The 22,365-nt window shown below is 48.3% G+C and overlaps 1 protein-coding gene across 1 annotated transcript; it reads left to right on the forward strand.

Moving 5' to 3' along the window:
• The first annotated feature begins 201 nt into the window (after positions 1-201).
• LOC134983813 (retinitis pigmentosa 1-like 1 protein) lies at positions 202-21,436 on the forward strand. The gene is made up of 6 exons (XM_063949438.1): positions 202-238; positions 5,949-6,099; positions 10,628-10,706; positions 10,825-10,922; positions 11,070-12,186; positions 21,243-21,436. The coding sequence occupies exons 3-6, from the start codon at positions 10,673-10,675 to the stop codon at positions 21,434-21,436; spliced, it is 1,443 nt and encodes a 480-aa protein (XP_063805508.1). The 5' UTR covers positions 202-238; positions 5,949-6,099; positions 10,628-10,672.
• Positions 21,437-22,365: the final 929 nt, after the last annotated feature.

Consider the following 22,365-nt stretch of genomic DNA (forward strand, 5'->3'; position numbering starts at 1 on the left):
GCCCTCAACTCCGCCTTCTGTAATCACTATTACCGTACATGTCCTCAGTACAGGAGGCCGGCGGCCATTTTCTTGTAGACAAGGCCTGCATCAGCTGCAGCAGCAACAATAGGTTCCCTGGCCGGGTAGTGACGTCAGGAGCGGCGGCCATTTTCCCCTGGTCTGAGCTCCGCCTTCCTTCTATCATTCCCACAAGGCAGCAGGAGCAGAGAGCAGCCATTGCTGTGTCTGGCAGCAGGTAATGATATTATTATTATTATTCTATAGGCTGAGCAGCTCTGGTGTCAGGTTCTGTACTACAGGGGGAGCAGCCTCTGGTGCCTTGTTATAGTGCAGCTGGAGCAGCCTCTGGTGCTGCATTATCCCTGTACAGGTGGCTGACACTCTAGTGTCCTATTACTGTAATACAGGTGGCGCAGACCCCGCCGTTACCGTAATACAGGTGTCGCAGACCCCGCCGTTACCGTAATACAGGTGTCGCAGACCCCGCCGTTACCGTAATACAGGTGGCGCAGACCCCGGTGTTACCGTAATACAGGTGGCGCAGACCCCGGTGTTACCGTAATACAGGTGGCGCAGACCCCGGTGTTACCGTAATACAGGTGGTGCAGATCCTGCTGTTACTGTAATACAGGGGTAGCGTCCTGTGTTGTCATAATATACAGGTGGAGCTGCATGTGTTGTCATAATATACAGGGGTGGCATCCTGTGCTGTCATAATATACAGAGGGAGCAGCCTGTGGTGTCCTGTTACTATTATTATACAGAGGGACTTTGGTGTCCTGTTATTATGATACAGGCTGAGCAGCCTGTGGTGTCCTGTTATTAATATTATTATACAGAGGGAGCAGCCTGTGGTGTCCTGTTATTATTATACAGGGGGAGCAGCCTGTGGTGTCCTGTTATTATAATTATTATTATTATACAGGGGGAGCAGCCTGTGTCGTCCTGTTATTATTGTTATACAGGAGGACCAGACTGGTAGTGTCCTGTTATTAATGTTATACAGGAGAAGCAGCCTGTGGTGTCCTGTTGTTGTTGTTATTATACAGTGGGAGCAGCCTGTGGTGTCCTGTTTTTTGTTATTATTATTATTATTATTATTATTATTATTATGATGATGCAGGAGGAGCAGCCTGTGGTATCCTGTTATTATTATTATTATACTGGTGGAGCAGCCTGTGGTGTCCTGTTGTTATTATTATACAGGGGAGCAGCCTGTAGTGTCCTGTTGTTACTATTATACAGAGGGAGCAGCCTGTGGTGTCCTGTTATTATTATTATACAGGGGGAGCAGCCTGTAGTGTCCTGTTGTTATTATTATACAGGGGGAGCAGCCTGTAGTGTCCTGTTATTATTATTATTATTATTATTATTATTATTATTATTATACAGGAGGAGCAGCCTGTAGTGTCCTGATGTTGTTGTTGTTGTTATTATTATTATTATACAGGGGTAGCGGCCTGTGGTGTCCTGTTATTATTATGCAGAGGGAGCGACCTGTGGTGTCCTGTTATTATTATTATACAGGAGGAGCAGCCTATAGTGTCCTGTTATTATTATTATACAGGAGGAGCAGCATGTAGTGTTCTGTTGTTGTTGTTGTTATTATTATACAGAGGGAGCAGCCTGTGCTGTCCTATTATTATTATTATACTGGGGGAGCGGCCTGTGGTGTCCTGTTATTATTATTATACAGGGGGAGCAGCCTGTTGTGTACTTGTCAGGTTAGGTTTTGCTTGTGTCCCCGGAGGGGGCGCTAGTGGGTCAGTGGAGGTAGGAGGGAAGAAGTGAGGAGGCTGGATTAAGTTTCTGCGCATGTGCGCAATTATGTTTTATTAACAAAAAGTTCACAAAGGCAGCAGAAATAAACAATAAGGAATGCAATGTAAATGGTGCAGCGTGAAAGCTGAGAGTCTATGGCAACAGATGAATAATAACTGATAAATAATAACTGGTGAATGATGACTGGTGAAATGATAGTCTGGTATGGGAACCAGAGTAGTTAAAACGTGGAGCCAGCACATTGTATACAGCAAATCTGGTAGCAGAGGCAGGAGACTAGCAAAGTTCACAGTGCAGGTGATGAGGCACAGGCAGCAAGCAAGCTGCATCACAGGTGAGGTGATAGAATGCACCTGGAGTGAGAGTCTCTACTGCTGAGGCTGAAGCACACTGTGTTGGTGGAGATTAGTGTGAAGCCTATAACAAATGCAGGTGTTGCTGAGGCTTGTAGTTCCACGGAGCTGTAGGAAGATGACCAGAAACACGGAGTCACAGGAAGGTAACCAGGAACACGGAGTCACAGGACGGTAACCAGGAACACGGAGGAACAGGTAGGTAACCAGGAACACGGAGGAACAGGTACCAGATCCAGACACATGGGTCGCAGGAGTGACACAAAGTTCAGGACAACCTCAAGCTCATCCTGCAGCTCTTAATATACCCCTTCATGTGCAGGCATTGGCTGGAGTAGCTTGAGGGGGTGCGGCCAAGCTCCGGATTGGCCGCCGCACTCAGACTGGGAAGAACTGTCATGGCGGCGCCAATGCCGCGGCCCGGCGGGAACGCGACGTGCTCACACGCCCGCCGACAACAGGAGCGCTCCCAGGCCCAGGACGACACCCGGCGACGGGTGACAGCAGAACGCAGGGACCCCGGACGAAGTCCGCACCGACGGACAGACGTGACAGTGGTGAGTCGATTCCTTACAGTACTATTATTATTGTTTCTCTAGCATCCGTAAGGGATATTGGGGTAATCTAGTACGATGGGGTATAGATGGAGTCCAAAGGAGCTGGTGCACTTTAAATTTATTCCACTGGGTGCGCTGGCTCCTCCCCTCTATGCCCCTCCCACAGGCAGTGTAGAAAATGTGCCCTCAGGAGAGGATGCCACTCTGGAGCTCCAGAGGATTTTCTTCAGTTTCTTTTAAAACTTTGTTATTTTCTGTATACTGTATACCGGAGATGGGTAACAGTATACCTGCACCGTGGGAGTTAGGAGGGGGGCGGGTGCGGTCACCGGCCCTGCGAGGTGTCAGAGCCGCTTCCCCGCTGCAGGACCACCGTCCCGAGAGGTTGTTGTACAGCAGACACTGCGCCTTAGCGGTCACAATCGCTGCATACCCCTAACAGTAGCCTGAAGGTGACGAATGTGGTGATTACAAACCATGGGCCTCGCTAGGGTGGTCCCCCGGTTCATGGTTCGGCAAACACACAGGGGTGGCATAAGGGACCCCCCTGGGGCGGACCCACTATAACCCCCTGTGTACACTGGCAAGCAGTAGTGAAAACAGGTATTTATATTATGTTTCTCTTACGTTCTAGAGGATGCTGGGTTTCCATTTAGTACCATAGGGTATAGACGGGTCCATCAGGATACATACACTCTGTAAAAGAGTTTAATAGTGTTGGCTGGCTCCTCCCTCTATGCCCCTCCTACCAGACTCAGTCTAGACACTGTGCCCGAGGAGACGGACATAGGCCCTCATTCCGAGTTGATCGCTCACTAGCTACTTTTAGCAGCATTGCACACGCTAGGCCGCCGCCCTCAGGGAGTGTATCTTAGCTTAGCAGAAGTGCGAGTGAAAGATTAGCAGTTCTGCAACTAAAAAATTTCATGCAGTTTCAGAGTGGCTCGAGACTTACTCCTACCTTGCGATGACTGCAGTCTGTTTAGTTCCCGGTTTGACATCACAAACACGCCCTGCGTTCGGCCAACCACTCCCCCGTTTCTCCAGCCACTCCTGCGTTTTTACCTGGCACACCTGCGATTTTTAACACACTCCCTGAAACTCTGAGTTGCCGCCCTGAAACGCCCCTTTCCTGTCAATCTAACAACAAACACTCGAGCGACTGATAAGCGTCGCTCGAGCTTGTGTAAAACTACAAAGTTTTTTGTGAAAGTACTTAGCGCATGCACAGAAATGCCGATTTTTAGCCTGATCGCTACGCTGTGAAAAACGGCAGCGAGCGATCAACTCGGAATGAGGGACATACTTCGAGAGAAGGAAATACACAGATAGTGGTGAGAATCACACCAGCTCACACCGAATTGAAAAAACCATGGCAACCAGCAGGTAACAAGAAGAAACCACGCCAACCATCGGGCAACATGGAGAAACCACGCCAACCAGCAGGTAACAAGAAGAAACCACGCCAATCAGCAGGCAACATGGAGAAACCACGCCAACCAGCAGGGAACATGAAGAAACCATGCCAACCCTCATGCAACACGAAGAAACCATGTTATCTAGCATGAAACAGGAAGAAACCATGTCAGTCAGCATATAACCTGAAGAAACTATGCTAACCAAGCATGAAAGAGGAACAGCAACAGCTGAACCAATACTTAACCAAGTAGAAATGCAGGAAAACGAAGCGCTGGGCGGCCGCCAAGCATCCTCTACAGACTGCGAGAAAAGGATTTACCGGTAAGTAATTAAAATCCTATTTTCTCTAACGTCCTAGAGGGTGCTGGGGTCCACATTAGTACCATGGGGATGTACCAAAACTCCCCTCACCTACTGCCCCCCTGTCTCCCACCTCCCCCTGACCCACTGCCCCCTGTCTCCTTCCTCCCCTGACCCACTGTCCCCTGTCACCTTCTTCCCTCCTCACCTGCTGTCTCCTGCCTCCCCCCTTAATCTACTCCCACCTTCCTCCCCCCTCACCTACTACCCCGTCTCCTGCCTCCTCCTCACCTACTACCCACTGCCTCCCCCCTCACCTACTGCCCCGTGCCCCCCCTCACCTACTTCCCCCCTGTCTTCTCCTCCCCTACTGCCCCCGTCTCTCACCTCCCCCTGACCCACTGCCCCCTGTCTCCTTCCTCCCCCGTCTCTTGTCTCCCCCTCACCCACCTGCCCCCTGTCTTCTGCCTCCACATCACCCACTGCCCTTCTGTCTCCTGCCTCCCCCTTATCTACTGCCTCCCCCTCACCTACTGCCCCCCTGTCTCCCACCTCCCCCTGACCCCTGTCTCCTTGCTCCCCAATCTCCTGTCTCCCACCTCCCCCTGACCCCTGTCTCCTTGCTCCCCAATCTCCTGTCTCCCCCTCACCCACCTGTCCTGTCTCCCCCTCACCCACTCCCCTTCTGTCTCCTGCCTCCCCCTTGCCCACTGACCCCCTGTCTTCCCCTCACCTACTGCCCCCCTGTCTCCATCCTCTCCCTGACCCACTCCACTGCCCCCTGTCTCCATCCTCCCCCTGACCCACTCCACTGCCCCCTTCCTCCCCCTCACCAACCCACCCCCTGACTCCTGCCTCCCCTTCACCCACTGCCCTTCTGTCTCCTGACTCCCCCTCATCTACAGCTCCTCTGTCTCCTGACTCCTCCTCATCTACAGCTCCTCTGTCTCCTGACTCCCCCTCATCTACAGCTCCTCTGTCTCCTGACTCCCCCTCATCTACAGCTCCTCTGTCTCCTGACTCCCCCTCATCTACAGCTCCTCTGTCTCCTGACTCCCCCTCATCTACAGCTCCTCTGTCTTCTGACTCCCCCTCATTTACAGCTCCTCTGTCTCCTGACTCCCCCCATATACTGCCTCATTGTCTCCTGACTCCCCATCATATACTGTCACCTTGTCTCCTGCCTACTGCCTCCCTGTCTCCTGCCTCCCCCTCACCTACTGCCCCGCTGTCTCCTGCCTCCCCCTCACCTACTGCCCCTCTGTCTCCTGCATCCCCCCACCTACTGACCCCTGTCTCCTTCTTCCCCCTCATCTACTGCCTATCTCATTTGCTGCCACCATATCCCCCTTACCTATTGCCCCTCTGTCTCCTACATCCCCCTCATATACTGCCCCTGTCTACTGCCTCCCCCCATCTACTGCCTCCCTTTCACCTACTGTCCCCTGTATCCTGCCTCCCCCCTCATTACTTAGTTTTACATATTTACTATGTTAAATATGAAATCTGTGTTATGTATTTTGTTTATTCCTAGGCATTCCAGCTGTGAGGAGCCAGAGTCTTTATTGCAAGTTGTATGTTCTGTATTCTATCTGATTCCCAGAGGATGGAAAAGGACAGGGGGTCACAGGACTGAAAGGATAATTAATATTACCCTGGAGATCATCTACCTGCTGACTGGGGAGGTGAGGGGATCTGGGAGCGTCACAGTGACGTCACTTATATCTATAGTAATACAGAGACATGACTGGGGAGGTGAGGGGATCTGGGAGCATCACAGTGACATCACTTATATCTATAGTAATAATACAGGGACATGACTGGGGAGGTGAGGGTATCTGGGAGCATCACAGTGACGTCAGTTATATCTATAGTAATAATACAGGGACATGACTGGGGAGGTGAGGGGTTCTGGGAGCGTCACTGTGACATCACTTATATCTATAGTAATAATACAGATACATGACTGGGAGGTGAGGGCATCTGGGAGCATCACAGTGACGTCAGTTATATCTATAGTAATAATACAGGGACATGACTGGGGAGGTGAGGGGTTCTGGGAGCGTCACAGTGACGTCAATTATATCTATAGTAATAATACAGGGACATGGCGGGTGGTGAGGGGGATCTGGGAGTGTCACAGTGACATCACTTATATCTATAGTAATAATACAGATACATGACTGGGAGGCGAGGGCATCTGGGAGCATCACAGTGACATCACTTATATCTATAGTAATAATACAGGGACATGACTGGGGAGGTAAGGGGATCTGGGAGTGTCACAGTGACATCACATATATCTATAGTAATAATACATGGAGGTGACTGCCGGGAATGGGGCATTATACAGTAGCACTAAGGGATGTGTCTGGGTGATGACTGGAGAGGTGACTGCTGGGAATGGGGCATTATACAGTAACAGCAGGGGACGTGTCTGTGGTGATGACTGGACAGCTGACTGCAGGGAATGGGACATTATACAGTAACACCAGGGGATGTGTCTGGGTGATGCATGGAGAGGTGACTGCTGGGAATGGGACATTATACAGTAACACCGGGGGATGTGTCTGGGTGATACCTGGAGAGGTGACTGCCGGGAATGGGACATTATACAGTAACACCAGGGGACGTGTCTGTGGTGATGACTGGACAGCTGACTGCAGGGAATGGGACATTATACAGTAACATCAGGGGATGTGTCTGGGTGATGCATGGAGAGGTGACTGCTGGGAATTGAACATTATACAGTAACACCGGGGGACGTGTCTGGGTGATACCTGGAGAGGTGACTGCCGGGAATGGGACATTATACAGTAACACCAGGGGACGTGTCTGGGTGATGACTGGAGAGGTGACTGCCGGGAATGGGGCATTATACAGTAACACTAAGGGATGTGTCTGGGTGATGACTGGAGAGGTGACTGCTGGGAATGGGGCATTATACAGTAACAGCAGGGGACGTGTCTGTGGTGATGACTGGACAGCTGACTGCAGGGAATGGGACATTATACAGTAACACCAGGGGATGTGTCTGGGTGATGCATGGAGAGGTGACTGCTGGGAATGGGACATTATACAGTAACACCGGGGGATGTGTCTGGGTGATGACTGGAGAGGTGACTGCTGGGAATGGGACATTATACAGTAACACCGGGGGATGTGTCTCGGTAATGACTGGGGAGGTGACTGCTGGGAATGGGACATTATACAGTAACACCAGGGGATGTGTCTGGGTGATGACTGGAGGGGTGACTGCTGGGAATGGGACATTATACTGTAACACCAGGGGATGTGTCCGGGTGATGCATGGAGAGGTGACTGCTGGGAATGGGACATTATACAGTAACACCAGGGGGTGTGTCTGGGTGGTGACTGGAGAGGTGAGTGCTGGGAATGGGGCATTATACGGTAACACCAGGGGACGTGTCTGTGTGATGACTGGAGAGGTGAGTGCTGGTAATAGGGCATTATACAGTAACACCAGGGGATGTGTCTGGGTGATGACTGGAGAGGTGACTGCTGGGAATGGGACATTATACAGTAACACCGGGGGATGTGTCTGGGTGATGACTGGGGAGGTGACTGCTGGGAATGGGACATTATACAGTAACACCAGGGGATGTGTCTGGGTGATGACTGGAGGGGTGACTGCTGGGAATGGGACATTATACCGTAACACCAGGGGATGTGTCCGGGTGATGCATGGAGAGGTGACTGCTGGGAATGGGACATTATACAGTAACACCAGGGGGTGTGTCTGGGTGGTGACTGGAGAGGTGACTGCTGGGAATGGGACATTATACAGTAACACCAGGGGACGTGTCTGGGTGATGACTGGAGAGGTGAGTGCTGGGAATAGGGCATTATACAGTAACACCAGGGGATGTGTCTGGGTAATGACTGGAGAGGTGACTGCTGGGAATGGGACATAATACAGTAACACCAGGGGATGTGTCTGGGTGATGACTGGAGAGGTGACTGCTGGGAATGGGATATTATACAGTAACACCAGGGGATGTGTCTGGGTGATGACTGGAGAGGTGACTGCTGGGAATGAGACATTATACAGTAACACCAGGGGATGTGTCTGGGTGATGACTGGAGGGGTGACTGCTGGGAATGGGACATTATACTGTAACACCAGGGGATGTGTCCGGGTGATGCATGGAGAGGTGACTGCTGGGAATGGGACATTATACAGTAACACCAGGGGGTGTGTCAGGGTGGTGACTGGAGAGGTGAGTGCTGGGAATGGGGCATTATACGGTAACACCAGGGGACGTGTCTGTGTGATGACTGGAGAGGTGAGTGCTGGTAATAGGGCATTATACAGTAACACCAGGGGATGTGTCTAGGTGATGACTGGGGAGGTGACTGCTGGGAATGGGACATTATACAGTAACACCAGGGGATGTGTCTGGGTGATGACTGGAGGGGTGACTGCTGGGAATGGGACATTATACCGTAACACCAGGGGATGTGTCCGGGTGATGCATGGAGAGGTGACTGCTGGGAATGGGACATTATACAGTAACACCAGGGGGTGTGTCTGGGTGGTGACTGGAGAGGTGACTGCTGGGAATGGGACATTATACAGTAACACCAGGGGACGTGTCTGGGTGATGACTGGAGAGGTGACTGCTGGGAATGGGATATTATACAGTAACACCAGGGGATGTGTCTGGGTGATGACTGGAGAGGTGACTGCTGGGAATGAGACATTATACAGTAACACCAGGGGATGTGTCTGGGTGATGACTGGAGAGGTGACTGCTGGGAATGAGACATTATACAGTAACACCAGGGGATGTGTCTGGGTGATGACTGGAGAGGTGACTGCTGGGAATGGGACATTATACAGTAACACCAGGGGATGTGTCTGGGTGATGACTGGAGAGGTGACTGCTGGGAATGGGGCATTATACAGTAACACCAGGGGATGTGTCTGGGTGATGACTGGAGAGGTGACTGCTGGGAATGGGACATTATACAGTAACACCAGGGGACGTGTCTGGGTGATGACTGGAGAGGTGACTGCTGGGAATGGGATATTATACAGTAACACCAGGGGATGTGTCTGGGTGATGACTGGAGAGGTGACTGCTGGGAATGAGACATTATACAGTAACACCAGGGGATGTGTCTGGGTGATGACTGGAGAGGTGACTGCTGGGAATGGGACATTATACAGTAACACCAGGGGATGTGTCTGGGTGATGACTGGAGAGGTGACTGCTGGGAATGGGACATTATACAGTAACACCAGGGGACGTGTCTGGGTGATGACTGGAGAGGTGACTGCTGGGAATGGGATATTATACAGTAACACCAGGGGATGTGTCTGGGTGATGACTGGAGAGGTGACTGCTGGGAATGAGACATTATACAGTAACACCAGGGAATGTGTCTGGGTGATGACTGGAGAGGTGACTGCTGGGAATGAGACATTATACAGTAACACCAGGGGATGTGTCTGGGTGATGACTGGAGAGGTGACTGCTGGGAATGGGACATTATACAGTAACACCAGGGGATGTGTCTGGGTGATGACTGGAGAGGTGACTGCTGGGAATGGGGCATTATACAGTAACACCAGGGGATGTGTCTGGGTGATGACTGGAGAGGTGACTGCTGGGAATGGGACATTATACAGTAACACCAGGGGACGTGTCTGGGTGATGACTGGAGAGGTGACTGCTGGGAATGGGATATTATACAGTAACACCAGGGGATGTGTCTGGGTGATGACTGGAGAGGTGACTGCTGGGAATGAGACATTATACAGTAACACCAGGGGATGTGTCTGGGTGATGACTGGAGAGGTGACTGCTGGGAATGAGACATTATACAGTAACACCAGGGGATGTGTCTGGGTGATGACTGGAGAGGTGACTGCTGGGAATGGGACATTATACAGTAACACCAGGGGATGTGTCTGGGTGATGACTGGAGAGGTGACTGCTGGGAATGAGACATTATACAGTAACACCAGGGGATGTGTCTGGGTGATGACTGGAGAGGTGACTGCTGGGAATAGGACATTATACAGTAACACCAGGGGATGTGTCTGGGTGATGACTGGAGAGGTGACTGCTGGGAATGGGACATTATACAGTAACACCAGGGGATGTGTCTGGGTGATGACTGTATCACTGTGTGTGTTAGGTTCCTATAAGGTGTCAGGATGTCACTGTCTATGTCTCCATGCAGGAGGGGGAGTATATAGAGGAACACAGGGGTCTGTACAAGGACGTGATGATGGAGAATCACCGGCCCCTCACATCACTGGGTAAGAGGAGACTGTCATGTATTGTACAGGGGAGAGCAGGTATGGGGGCCCCTATATACTCACATCACCTGATAATCACATATATATACTGTACTCAGTCACTGTGTGTCTCCTACAGATGGGCCCAGTAACAGAGATACCCCAGAGAGATGTCCCCGTCCGCTGTATTCCCAGGATTGTACAGAGGAGAATCACAGGATCCCACAGGAGGATCAGGTAGGTGGGATTTAGGGTCTCACCAATATACCAAAGTGACTGTCACTATATGATCTGTAGAGGAGCTGTGTGTCATTATATTTGTATTGTTTAATCTATTACTGAAATCAACAATTATTAGTCTTCTTTTATTAATGGTTTACATAGGGTGACGCCCAATTAAATAATATTAAAGTCAAAGATATAGAGGTAGAAGAAGAGACGTATGTGACTGATATAAAGGCAGAAGATATAGAGGGAGAAGAAGAGACGTATGTGACTGATATAAAGGCAGAAGATACAGAGGGAGAAGAAGTGACGTATGTGACTGATATAAAGGCAGAAGATATAGAGGGAGAAGAAGAGACGTATGTGACTGATATACAGGCAGAAGATATAGAGGGAGAAGAAGAGACGTATGTGACTGATATAAAGGCAGAAGATATAGAGGGAGAAAAAGAGACGTATGTGACTGATATAAAGGCAGAAGATATAGAGGGAGAAGAAGAGACGTATGTGACTGATATAAAGGCAGAAGATATAGATGGAGAAAAAGAGACGTATGTGACTGATATAAAGGCAGAAGATATAGAGGGAGAAGAAGAGACGTATGTGACTGATATAAAGGCAGAAGATATAGAGGGAGAAGAAGAGACGTATGTGACTGATATAAAGGCAGAAGATACAGAGGGAGAAGAAGAGACGTATGTGACTGATATAAAGACAGAAGATACATTGGGAGAAAAAGAGACGTATGTGACTGATATAAAGGCAGAAGATATAGAGGGAGAAGAAGAGACGTATGTGACTGATAGAGAGACAGAAGATATAGAGGGAGAAGAAGAGACGTATGTGACTGATATAAAGGCAGAAGATATAGAGGGAGAAGAAGAGACGTATGTGACTGATATAAAGGCAGAAGATATAGAGGAAGAAGAAGAGACGTATGTGACTGATATAAAGGCAGAAGATATAGATGGAGAAGAAGAGACGTATGTGACTGATATAAAGACAGAAGATACATTGGGAGAAAAAGAGACGTATGTGACTGATATAAAGGCAGAAGATATAGAGGGAGAAGAAGAGACGTATGTGACTGATATAAAGGCAGAAGATATAGAGGAAGAAGAAGAGACGTATGTGACTGATATAAAGGCAGAAGATATAGATGGAGAAGAAGAGACGTATGTGACTGATATAAAGGCAGAAGATATAGAGGGAGAAGAAGAGACGTATGTGAGGGGTGATCAGCAGTGTAAAGAGGAGGAGATCCCTACAGATATCAGCACATGTGAGTAATAAACACTTATTATAGATTAGAGTCACATATTCTCCTTGCTCAGTCACTACAACTACACCCTCCTCTGTCAGTACAACTTTGGGAACTGACCAGTCTCCTCCCCACACTCTCTAGTGTATCTCATACATCAGAAGCCATCAGCCCCTATTATACTCCTGCTCTCCTCCTCACATCATGTCACTGTGTGTTACCAGCCCAGAGATCTGACCAGTGTCCTCCCCACACTCTCTGGTGTATCTCATACATCAGGAGCCATCAGCCCCTATTATACTCCTGCTCTCCCCCTCACATCATGTCACTGTGTGTTACCAGCCCAGCGATCTGACCAGTCTCCTCCCCACACTCTCTGGTGTATCTCGTACATCAGGAGCCATCAGCCCCTATTATACTCCTGCTCTCCTTCTCACATCATGCCACTGTGTGTTACCAGCCCAGAGATCTGACCAGTCTTTTCCCCACACTCTCTGGTGTATCTCGTACATCAGGAGACATCAGCCCCTATTATACTCCTGCTCTCCTTCTCACATCATGTCACTGTGTGTTACCAGCCCAGAGATCTGACCAGTCTCTTCCCCACACTCTGTGGTGTATCTCATACATCAGGAGCCATCATCCCCTATTATACTCCTGCTCTCTCCCTCACATCATGTCACTGTGTTACCAGCCCAGAGATATGACCAGTCTCCTCCCCACACTCTCTGGTGTATCTCATACATCAGGAGCCATCAGCCCCTATTATACCCCTGCTCTCCCCCTCATATCATGTCACTGTGTGTTACCAGCCTAGAAATCTAACCAGTCACCTCCCCACACTCTCTGGTGTATCTCATACATCAGGAGCCATTAGCCTCTATTATACTCCTGCTCTCCCCCTCATATCATGTCACTGTGTGTTACCAGCCTAGAAATCTAACCAGTCTCCTCCCCACACTCTCTGGTGTGTCTCATACATAGCACAGGAAATAAAGAAAAAAAGATTTGTTTTATACCCATAACAAGAGCAAATAAATCTGGCCCAAAAATAGATGTAACTTAGTCCCAGTTGGCACATGTTACAGTAGGAAACAAACTCTGAGTGTCTGTAACAGTCTTACTCCTTTAGCATATTACATCAAAACAGACGACAACTCCTCCGGGATTGGTTTAGGTAAAGTGTCATGAAGGATTGTCAACAGGAATGTCCCACTTTCTCTAACATTCTTGGGGATTCTGGGATGGTCTTAGTACTATGGCGTATAGATCGGGTCTATTGGTGCCTGGACCTTTAAGAAATCATTAGTGTGTGCTGGCTCCTCCCCTCTATGCCCCTCCTACCTGACTACATTTAGAAAAATGTGCCCAAGGAGCCTGGTGCATTCTCTGGAGCTCCAGAGAGTTTTCTTCATAATGTATTTTAGTTTGATGTTTTCAAGAAGGACGGGTTGGCACCAGTCTGCCTGAGTCGTGAGGCTTAGGGGGGACCAGTACCAACCTCTTGAAGGGTTAATGGTCCAGATCCCTGCTGACAGGACAGGTTGTTTCGCTCACCCACAGCGGTGTGCGCTCTTTCTCACAGCATGCCACCACCCCTAATTTAGTGGTGAGTACTAAACCGGTTCAGATGTCAGCATTAGGGCAGCGGGCACAAAGCTTAAGTGCTGCCGTTGTCCCTCCCTGATAGCCCACACTGGCACTGACGCTAAAAAGGGGGTTTAACCCCATTTTCTTTGCAAATATTACCTTGCCAGTATAAACTATTGCAGGAACACTGCACGCCATTAGGGGGGCAGGGCATTTCCGGAGAGTGGGGCCAGTGGCTCATTGCGCCATTTCCTACCTCCTAGGGACCCTCAGAAGCTCCTTGTTTGGTACAAGGGTGTTTGTGGTAGGGTGGAGCAATATACTGTATGTGTATATAATAATCTAGGTCCCTTATCTAAGGTTCCTAGTTACTGCCCGGCAAAGCACTGCTTTGGCTGTAGAGGGAATGTGTGCTGGTTTCTCCCTCTCTCTCATTCCTAGCAGGCTCTCTGGGTTACTTTGTTATGTAACCTGTTCCTGTGTGTGTGTGTGTGTGTGTGTATGTGTGTGTGTGTGTGTGTGTATGTATGTGTGTGTGTGTGTGTATTATGCTGTACAGTATGTCAGGTAAGAAGGTCATATGCCAGTCCTGCAGCACAAGGTTTTCCCCTTCCCCAGGGGATCTCTGTTGTGTGCACAGTGCAGCCCTCCTTCACAAGAAAGCAGCACTCAGGAGCCAGCGTGGCTGGACTCAATAAAAGGAATGATTACAGCCATCTCATCTGTCCTGGATACTGCCAGGCAGGAGAGGAAGGATTTTAAAAGAAGTCTATGGCTGATTTTATGATTAAAAATTCAGACTGCAGACCATCCTCTAAACACCCTATACTTATTTCCCAAAAAGGTTCATCACCCCAGGTTCTCCAGTCTGTCTGTCTGTGATGTCGAGATGCCAGATCTGGAAGAGGGGGAGGTGAATGTAAATATGGGGGATGCTAATGTCTCAGGGAGTGGAAGCTCTTATCTACTCTATTTGAGATGTCCTGAATATCCCTGATAAGGAGACAGACACAGTATTATTATTATTATTACATTTTATTTATAAGGCGCCACAAGTGTTTTGCAGCGCCGTACAAATGACAGTACAGGGAGACAGAACTTAGCATTACAGTAAATAAATAACAGAAACAGAGTACAGGTAACAAAGAGCACCACAATTCTCATACATAATACAGCTGAGATGTAAGTAGCGAGTGAGTAATCATTGTACTACTTGGGGCTGGCGGCCAAAGATAGAGAGGGGCCTTTACCAGTAGGAGAAAAAGCAGGTAAAGATGGTCGCTGAGTGAAATGTGTCGAGACGAGGGCTTAGACAACAAGAGGAAATAGGGCCCTGCTCTGAATAGCTAACAATCTAGTGGGGAGGGGAGACAGACAGATGACATGAGGTGCAAGCAAACGGGAAGAAGCCTGATGGCAGTATGCAAGCAAAGCAAAGATGTTCAAGGCGTGGGGCAGGGGGATGGAGGAGTAGCCTAAGGACTAGGTTATGTATCGGAGGGGTACTCTTTGATAAATAGGTGGATTTTCAGTGCCCGTTTGAAGCTTTGGAAGGTCGGGGAGAGTCTAATGGAGCGGGGTAGTGTGTTCCACTGAAAGGGTGCAGCACGTGCAAAATCCTGATCTCATGCATGGGAAGCAGTGACCAAGGCAGAGGAGAGGCGATGGTCATTGGCTGACCATAGTGGGTGGGAGGGAGTATGAGAGGAGGTTGGAGATGTAGGGAGCAGTGGAGTTAGAGATGGACTTGTATGTGAGGGTGAGGAGTGTGAAGAGTTTCTGTAGGGGAATGGGAGGCAGTGTAGATTTTGTTGAAGGGGAGTGGCAGATGTGGAGCGGAGGGAGAGGAAGATAAGCCTAGCTGTGGAGTTGAGGACAGATTGAAGGGAAACAAGATGGGAGCAAGCGAGGCCAGTGAGGAGAACGTTGCAGTACTCGAGTCATGAGATGACCAATGAGTGGATGATAAGTTTAGTTGCACTCTGGGAGAGAAATGGCCTGATGGGAGCAATGTTGCATGTCTGGAACCGACAAGATTGCGCCAGAGCTTGGATGTGGGGTGCAAAGGAGAGGGAGGAGTCAAGAGTGACACCCAGGCAGCGGAGTTAGGGAACGGGGGAGATGATTGTGTTGTCAACAGTGATAGAGATATTTGTAGGGGGTGTTGCTCTGGCTGGGGGAACGATAATGAGTTCAGTTTTATCCATGTTGAGCTTCAGAGAGCGCTCAGACATACAGGAGAAGATGGCAGAGAGGCAGCTGGAGACCTGAGAGAGGACAGAGGGGGACAAAGTAAGGAAAAGGGGATCAGTTTCTCTGGGTGCACTCCTTCCCAAGACCAATAGAAATTTTTGGTATTAAATCTGTGTTTCTATACTTTTTTTATATATATCTATATTAACACTTGATTTATATTACCTACCAATACCCATATGGAATAAATGAACTTTATTGATGTCCCATATGAAGTATTATGACCCTAAATTGGGCCGTAAAAGTGAAGTATAAAAACAATATAGAAAGATAGACGTGAATCAGAAAAGCTGACAAATAAAGAAAAAAGAGAATTTATTTGTCCTAGTGTCAAATAATAAAGAGGATTAAAATCAAAGCCGTGTGCCGCCTGTCATTCATTGATGTTTTACACAGCTTTATATTCCAATGTTATATATCTAAGAAGAAAAGACTAGAGCCCTGACGAAGCTCTAACATAGAGTGAAATGCGCATAGGGAACAGCCGTGCGCCGCTAGGGAAAAGAATGTAATCAAGCTAATTATTATATTCCAATGTATTTATTTATCAACCTTATTGATTGCCCTGTTTAATATCTATAGGGATGCAAAGGTACTAGCCAGGACAGCACAGTATGGTGTAATATTTAGTACAGACAGCCTCGGTTTTCTATTTATGTCTGTGGCATCTGTTTAAAGGCATCAGGTTTCCAGCCACAGCAAAACACTGCACGTCAATACTGACAGTTGAAAGGAGTAGATACAGATAAGGATATATATATATATATATATATATATTGCTTGTACAATCAGATATGCAGAGATACCAGTTAGCACAGTATAGAGTAAAACTATGTGGTAATATGTAACACGGCCAGCCCTGATTTTTACATATGCCTGTGGCAATAGACGTAGTTACAGAATATTACATGCAAATACCATGCAAACACTGATAACATAAAGGAGGAGATAATTGCTCCATACTATTATACTTGCATAATAGCTTCTAAAATATCCCGTGGTACATGTGCACGGTGATTATACCCAAGTGCTGTTTCCCTGACACAGGTCTGTGATATTTAGGAATAAAAACCAGCGTTAATGTTACTGCGCATCCAGCTACATGATATTTAATATGAGTACTGCCAGTATATAGGGATACAAACTGCCCTGTGTCATCACTGCACTAATATTATAAGCCTTGAAATTGTCCCATAACCTCATCTTTGAAGGGTGTGGAATATGATATGGGCATAAGAAAAACGCATATTGAGCAGGAGGTAAAAGTGATTAATAACTGTGGATCATATTACAGGATACCAAGTTTAATTACTGTCAGCACACAATTGAGCACTAGTTGAATATAGAGGCATTATTTCTTATGGGGACTATATAGCACACGAATGTACAACAATCCGAGCAGGAGAACATAAATTGATCTTTTTCAGAAATGTGTGTGTGTGCGATCATTGTGCAATGACATCAGTTTGAAAGACTGTATAACACAATGAATAAATTTTACACGCTTGCACTACACAGCCACATATGACTGCTTTGTTATAGTAAAGATCTCAATGTGTATTGTGCTCAAAATAAAAAAACCATTTCTAACCATACTATATTCAGTAAGAGATGCTGCAGCTCTCTACTTACAAGACAGTATGGTTACAATATAGCTAGATACTGTGCTTAAAATTAGCAACATTTGTATCGAGACAGCACTCTGGGACCAGGTGCAACATTTAAAAGTATCTCTGGTAGGATTGAAGCACAGAATTTCTGTACTGGGAATCCTTGCCCTTATCAAAAATAACAGAAGGCTTATATATAAATCAGGAACAAATTTTGTTCATAATAATACAATAAGGTCGTTATAAATTTATGAAGAATTTTATCAATCAGGGATTATCACATTAAAAATACACAAATAGAGATATATATATCCCATTTCTTTTCTTCTTAGATATATAACATTGTAATATAAAGCTGTGTAAAACATCAATGAATGACAGGCGGCACACGGCTTTGATTTTAATCCTCTTTATTATTTGACACTAGGACAAATAAATTCTCTTTTTTCTTTATTTGTCAGCTTTTCTGATTCACGTCTATCTTTTTATATTGTTTTTATACTTCACTTTTACGGCCCAATTTAGGGTCATAATACTTCATATGGGACATCAATAAAGTTCATTTATTCCATATGGGTATTGGTAGGTAATATAAATCAAGTGTTAATATAGATATATATAAAAAAAGTATAGAAACACAGATTTAATACCAAAAATTTCTATTGGTCTTGGGAAGGAGTGCACCCAGAGAAACTGATCCCCTTTTCCTTACTTTGTTCGCATGTATTTTAGGATCAGTGGGTAGCACCAGTCTAAAACTATGTATTTGTAATTCATAAGTTATTAAAGAGACTATATCCCTGTGGCCACTATCTATTATCAGAATATTCTGGTGCGGGATTTCTTTGTTTGTTTGTTTGTTTGTTTGTTTGTTTTTGAATTAGAGAACAGAGGGGGACAGATCAGGAGATGAGAGGTAGAGTTGTGTGTCATCAGCATAGAGGTGGTATTGAAGGCCAAATGATTTAATGAGTGCACCCAGGGAAGCGGTGTACAGGGTGAATAGAAGGGGGCCTAGGACAGAACCCTGAGGGACACCAACAGGAAGGATAGAAGGGTGTGAATTTGTTCCGGAAGCAGACACAGAGAAGGAGAGGTTAGTGAGGTAAGAGGTAAACCAGTCAAGGACGGTGCTAGAGAGGCCAATGTTTTGGAGTGTGCGGAGGAGAGGGTGATCCACAGTGTCAAAGGCAGCAGATAGGTCCAGAAGGATAAGCAGAGAGAAGTGACCCCTGGATTTGGCGGAAAGCAGGTGATTGGTGACTTTCACCAGGGCAGTCTCGGTGGAGTGGGCGAAAGCCAGATTGTAGTGGATCAAGGATGGATTTGTCAGAGAGGTAGCTTGTGAGATGGCTGTAGACCAGTCGTTCAAGTAGTTTGGAGGTAAATGGGAGAAGAGAGATGGGGAGGTAGCTAGTGAGTGATGAAGGGTCGAGGTTGGTTTTTTTGAGAATAGGGGACACCAGAGCATGTTTGAATGGTGAGGGAAAGATGCCGGTAGAGAGCAATAGGTTAAAGAGGTGAGCAAGGTGGGAGCAGGCAGTGGGGGGGAGGGAGCAGAGATGACGAGAAGGGAGTGGGTCCAAGGGGCAGGTTGAGGGGGGATAAGATGAGGGAGTATACTTCCTTGTCTGAGGTGGGACAGAAGCAGGACGGGGAGGGATGATGGGGGCAGCAGAGGGGTGACGGGAGTAGATGTCATTTTGGATAGCCACAATTTTGGAGATGAAGAAGGAGGCAAAGTCAGTGGCAGTGATGGAGGAGGGGAGGAGGAGGGGGGCGAAGGAGAGTGTTGAAAGTTTCAAAGAGTCGGTGTGGACTGGAGGACTGAGTGTTTGGAAAAAGTATTGTTTGGCGAGAGAAAGAGCAGAGCTGTAGGAGGAGAGAATAAACTTGAAATGGAGGAAGTCCGCCAGAGAGTGAGATCTCCTCCAGGAGCGTTCTGTGGAGCGTGAACATTTTTGTAGGAATCATGTTAATTTGGTGTGCCAGGGTTGGGATTTGGAGTGGCAGAGGGGACAGAGGAGAGGGGGGCCACAGAGTCGAGAGCAGCAGTAAGGGAAGAGTTATAGAAAGAGGCTGCCTGATTGGGACAAGTCATAGTGGAAAGAGGAGAGAGGAATGTCTCAAGGGAGGACAGGATAGCGGGGTTGAAAGACCCGAGAATGTGTCTGGTGATGGTGGGTCTGGACGTGGAGAGTAGGGGGAAGATGAGAGGGTAAAAGAAAGTAGATGGTGGTCAGAGAGAGGGAAGGAAGAGTTTGAGAAATCCGAGAGTTCACATCGGTGGGTGAAGACAAGGTCGAGGGAGTGGCGGAGATTGTGAGTAGGGTTGTAGTACCATTGAGAAAGTCCAAAAGTAGTGGAAATGGCAAGAAGATCAGTGGAAGCTGCATTAGTGATGTCGATAGGGATGTTAAAGTCACCAAGGATGATAGAGGGGAGGTCGGAGGAGAGGAAGTGGGGAAGCCAGGCAGCAAAGTTGTCAAGGAAAGGTGAACAGCAGCCAGGAAGGCGGTAGATCACTGCCACATGGAGGTGAATGTGGTAGAAGAGGCGGATAGTGTGGACCTCAAAGGTGGAGAAGGTGAGGGAGGGCTCAGGTGGGATGACACGAAAAGGTGCAGTTTGGGGAGAGAAGGATGCCCACGCCTCCACCCTGGCGGACATCGGGTGAAGGAGAGGCCTCCGTAGGAGAGGGCAGCAGGGGAGGTGGTGTCAGAGGAGGAGAGCCAGGTTTCAGTGATGGCGAGAAGGTTAAAAGAGTGGGAGATGAAGAGGTCGTGGATAGTTGGCAGCTTGTTGCAGATTGATCTAGCATTCCAGAGTGCACAGGAGAAGGGAGGGGACAGGGGAGATGGGGATGAGGTTGGCTGGGTTCTGAATGCGTGTGGGCGGTTTGGAAATTGTGGGGTGACCTAGCAGTGAGGATTGGTATGGGACAGGATCGAGGAGCCATAATTCCAGTACAGTAGTGTTGTTCAGAGGAATAATATAGAATGAAGTGGGTGTAATATAAAATGGACAATGAGAAGGGTGATGTAGTAAAAGCAGAGACAGTGAAAAACTTTTTTGGGTAAATAATGGAAGGAGCGGAAAGGCTGAGATTGTTACACAGTGATTGTAGAGAGTATAAATGAGGAGCAGAAAGCAATGTGTGAGAGCAGTATGGCTGGTAGATAATCAGACAGGGAGGTCAGTGTCCAGGCTGTGCGGGCTGCAGGTGTTGGTGGTACTGGATTAGGTTACTCTCTGTAGTTTGTTAATTGCAGGTGGGGAAGATAGTCTGCTGTCCTTCTGTTCCTCTCCTGTTTATCTCCGAGTATCTCCAAAGGTCATATCTTCATACTTAACACTAACACACTATGCAGCTAGGATACTTTGCAGCCAAATATGTACTGATTGGGGCGTGGCTTGGCTGGCAACTGGAAGAGACGTGCAGTACATCAGCTCTCCCCAAACGGCGCAAATGAGGCCTCCTAACCCCCTACTCCCATACTCCTAACCAGCCAAAAGAAGCCCTAGAGATCTCCCCTACCCTGCTGCCAGCATCTGGGGAGCCCGCGGAGTCGGGGAGTGCTTTTAAGCGCTCCTGCGGATTGCGGCCTACCTCCCCAGACGGAAGCCTGGAGTGGAGCGGATACCGGACGGCACCCACCCGCCACATACGGGCCTCCCGCCAGGACCTAGCTGCCTTCCCTGCACCCATCGGGACCCGCCGTCGAGACGAGGACACGGACTACTTTGCAACGGTGAGTCCGCTCCATAGCCGGAGCCCGCCATGTGACCGCTACGCCAACCGCCCTTACTAAGCCGCTGGCTGATTGCCTCCCGCCCGAGGCTCCAGGACGTAGCGGCTTCCCCCGCCCGGACCGCTTGGCCGTCACAGAAGGAGGACACACTGCCTCCCCACCTTGCAAGCCGCACTCCCAGACGCCCGACCTTGAAGGGTCCCGGCTGGGATTAGCTGGCCAGTCTGACGCGGTGCCCCCCGCACGAGAGCACACTCCCCTCCCATAACCAAGCTCCCATTTAAAATCAAAGGGACTTCATTAACCTCCTGCTCCTGGAGTTGAATATTACAGGGCTGAAGGAGACCACCACCACCCTCCTGCGGGCCACGGCCTGGTTCCCCTCCAGAATCCGGGGACTCCATTTTTCCACAATACCCGGCATCCTCACCAAGGCACAGGCTCCACAGTATAGCTCATGCCAACGGCTCCCTCTAGTGGTTACTCTGGGGTAATTTACAGAAGAAATATATCCCTGCTGGCACAAGAAATATTAAATGAACACATCTCAATTACTCAGAGCCTATAATGCTATAAGAAATGCTCCTACACCGGCTGCCGTGGCCATTGATGCCGTAATGTGCTGTTGAAGCCAACCCACGGGGAGCCATGCAGCTGAAGATACTTTCATGCTAAATATGTAATTATATCTCACCTCATCAACTTGATTCAGGGGAAATTAAGCTTATTGCTGCCGACTGAGTGATGTCCAGGAACAAGAAATCCTCTCAGAAGACAGGCAAACCGACTCCTCGAGGGAACATGTCACAATCCGCAATGAGGCCCTTCCTACAACCTACTTCACCCGCTCCAACTGACAACCCCCCTGCTACATCCTCTCCCACTCTCCCACCAGCCCCTCACCCGTCTCCCCCGAGTGCAGATATGTCGCGTGCTTCCTCCTCGGGTGGCAAGGATCTGCAAGACATATTAGCTTATATGAAGACCCT

This window comes from Pseudophryne corroboree (assembly GCF_028390025.1).
Source record: "Pseudophryne corroboree isolate aPseCor3 chromosome 3 unlocalized genomic scaffold, aPseCor3.hap2 SUPER_3_unloc_25, whole genome shotgun sequence".
In the NCBI taxonomy this organism is placed as follows: domain Eukaryota; kingdom Metazoa; phylum Chordata; class Amphibia; order Anura; family Myobatrachidae; genus Pseudophryne; species Pseudophryne corroboree.

Bases quoted from the DNA above. Each gene is read 5' to 3' on its own strand.
- LOC134983813 (XM_063949438.1), top strand. From the start codon at position 10,673: ATGATGGAGAATCACCGGCCCCTCACATCACTGG. The intron at 10,707-10,824 runs GTAAGAGGAGAC...TGTCTCCTACAG, and splicing joins CCGGCCCCTCACATCACTGG to ATGGGCCCAGTAACAGAGAT. The intron at 10,923-11,069 runs GTAGGTGGGATT...TGGTTTACATAG, and splicing joins GGATCCCACAGGAGGATCAG to GGTGACGCCCAATTAAATAA.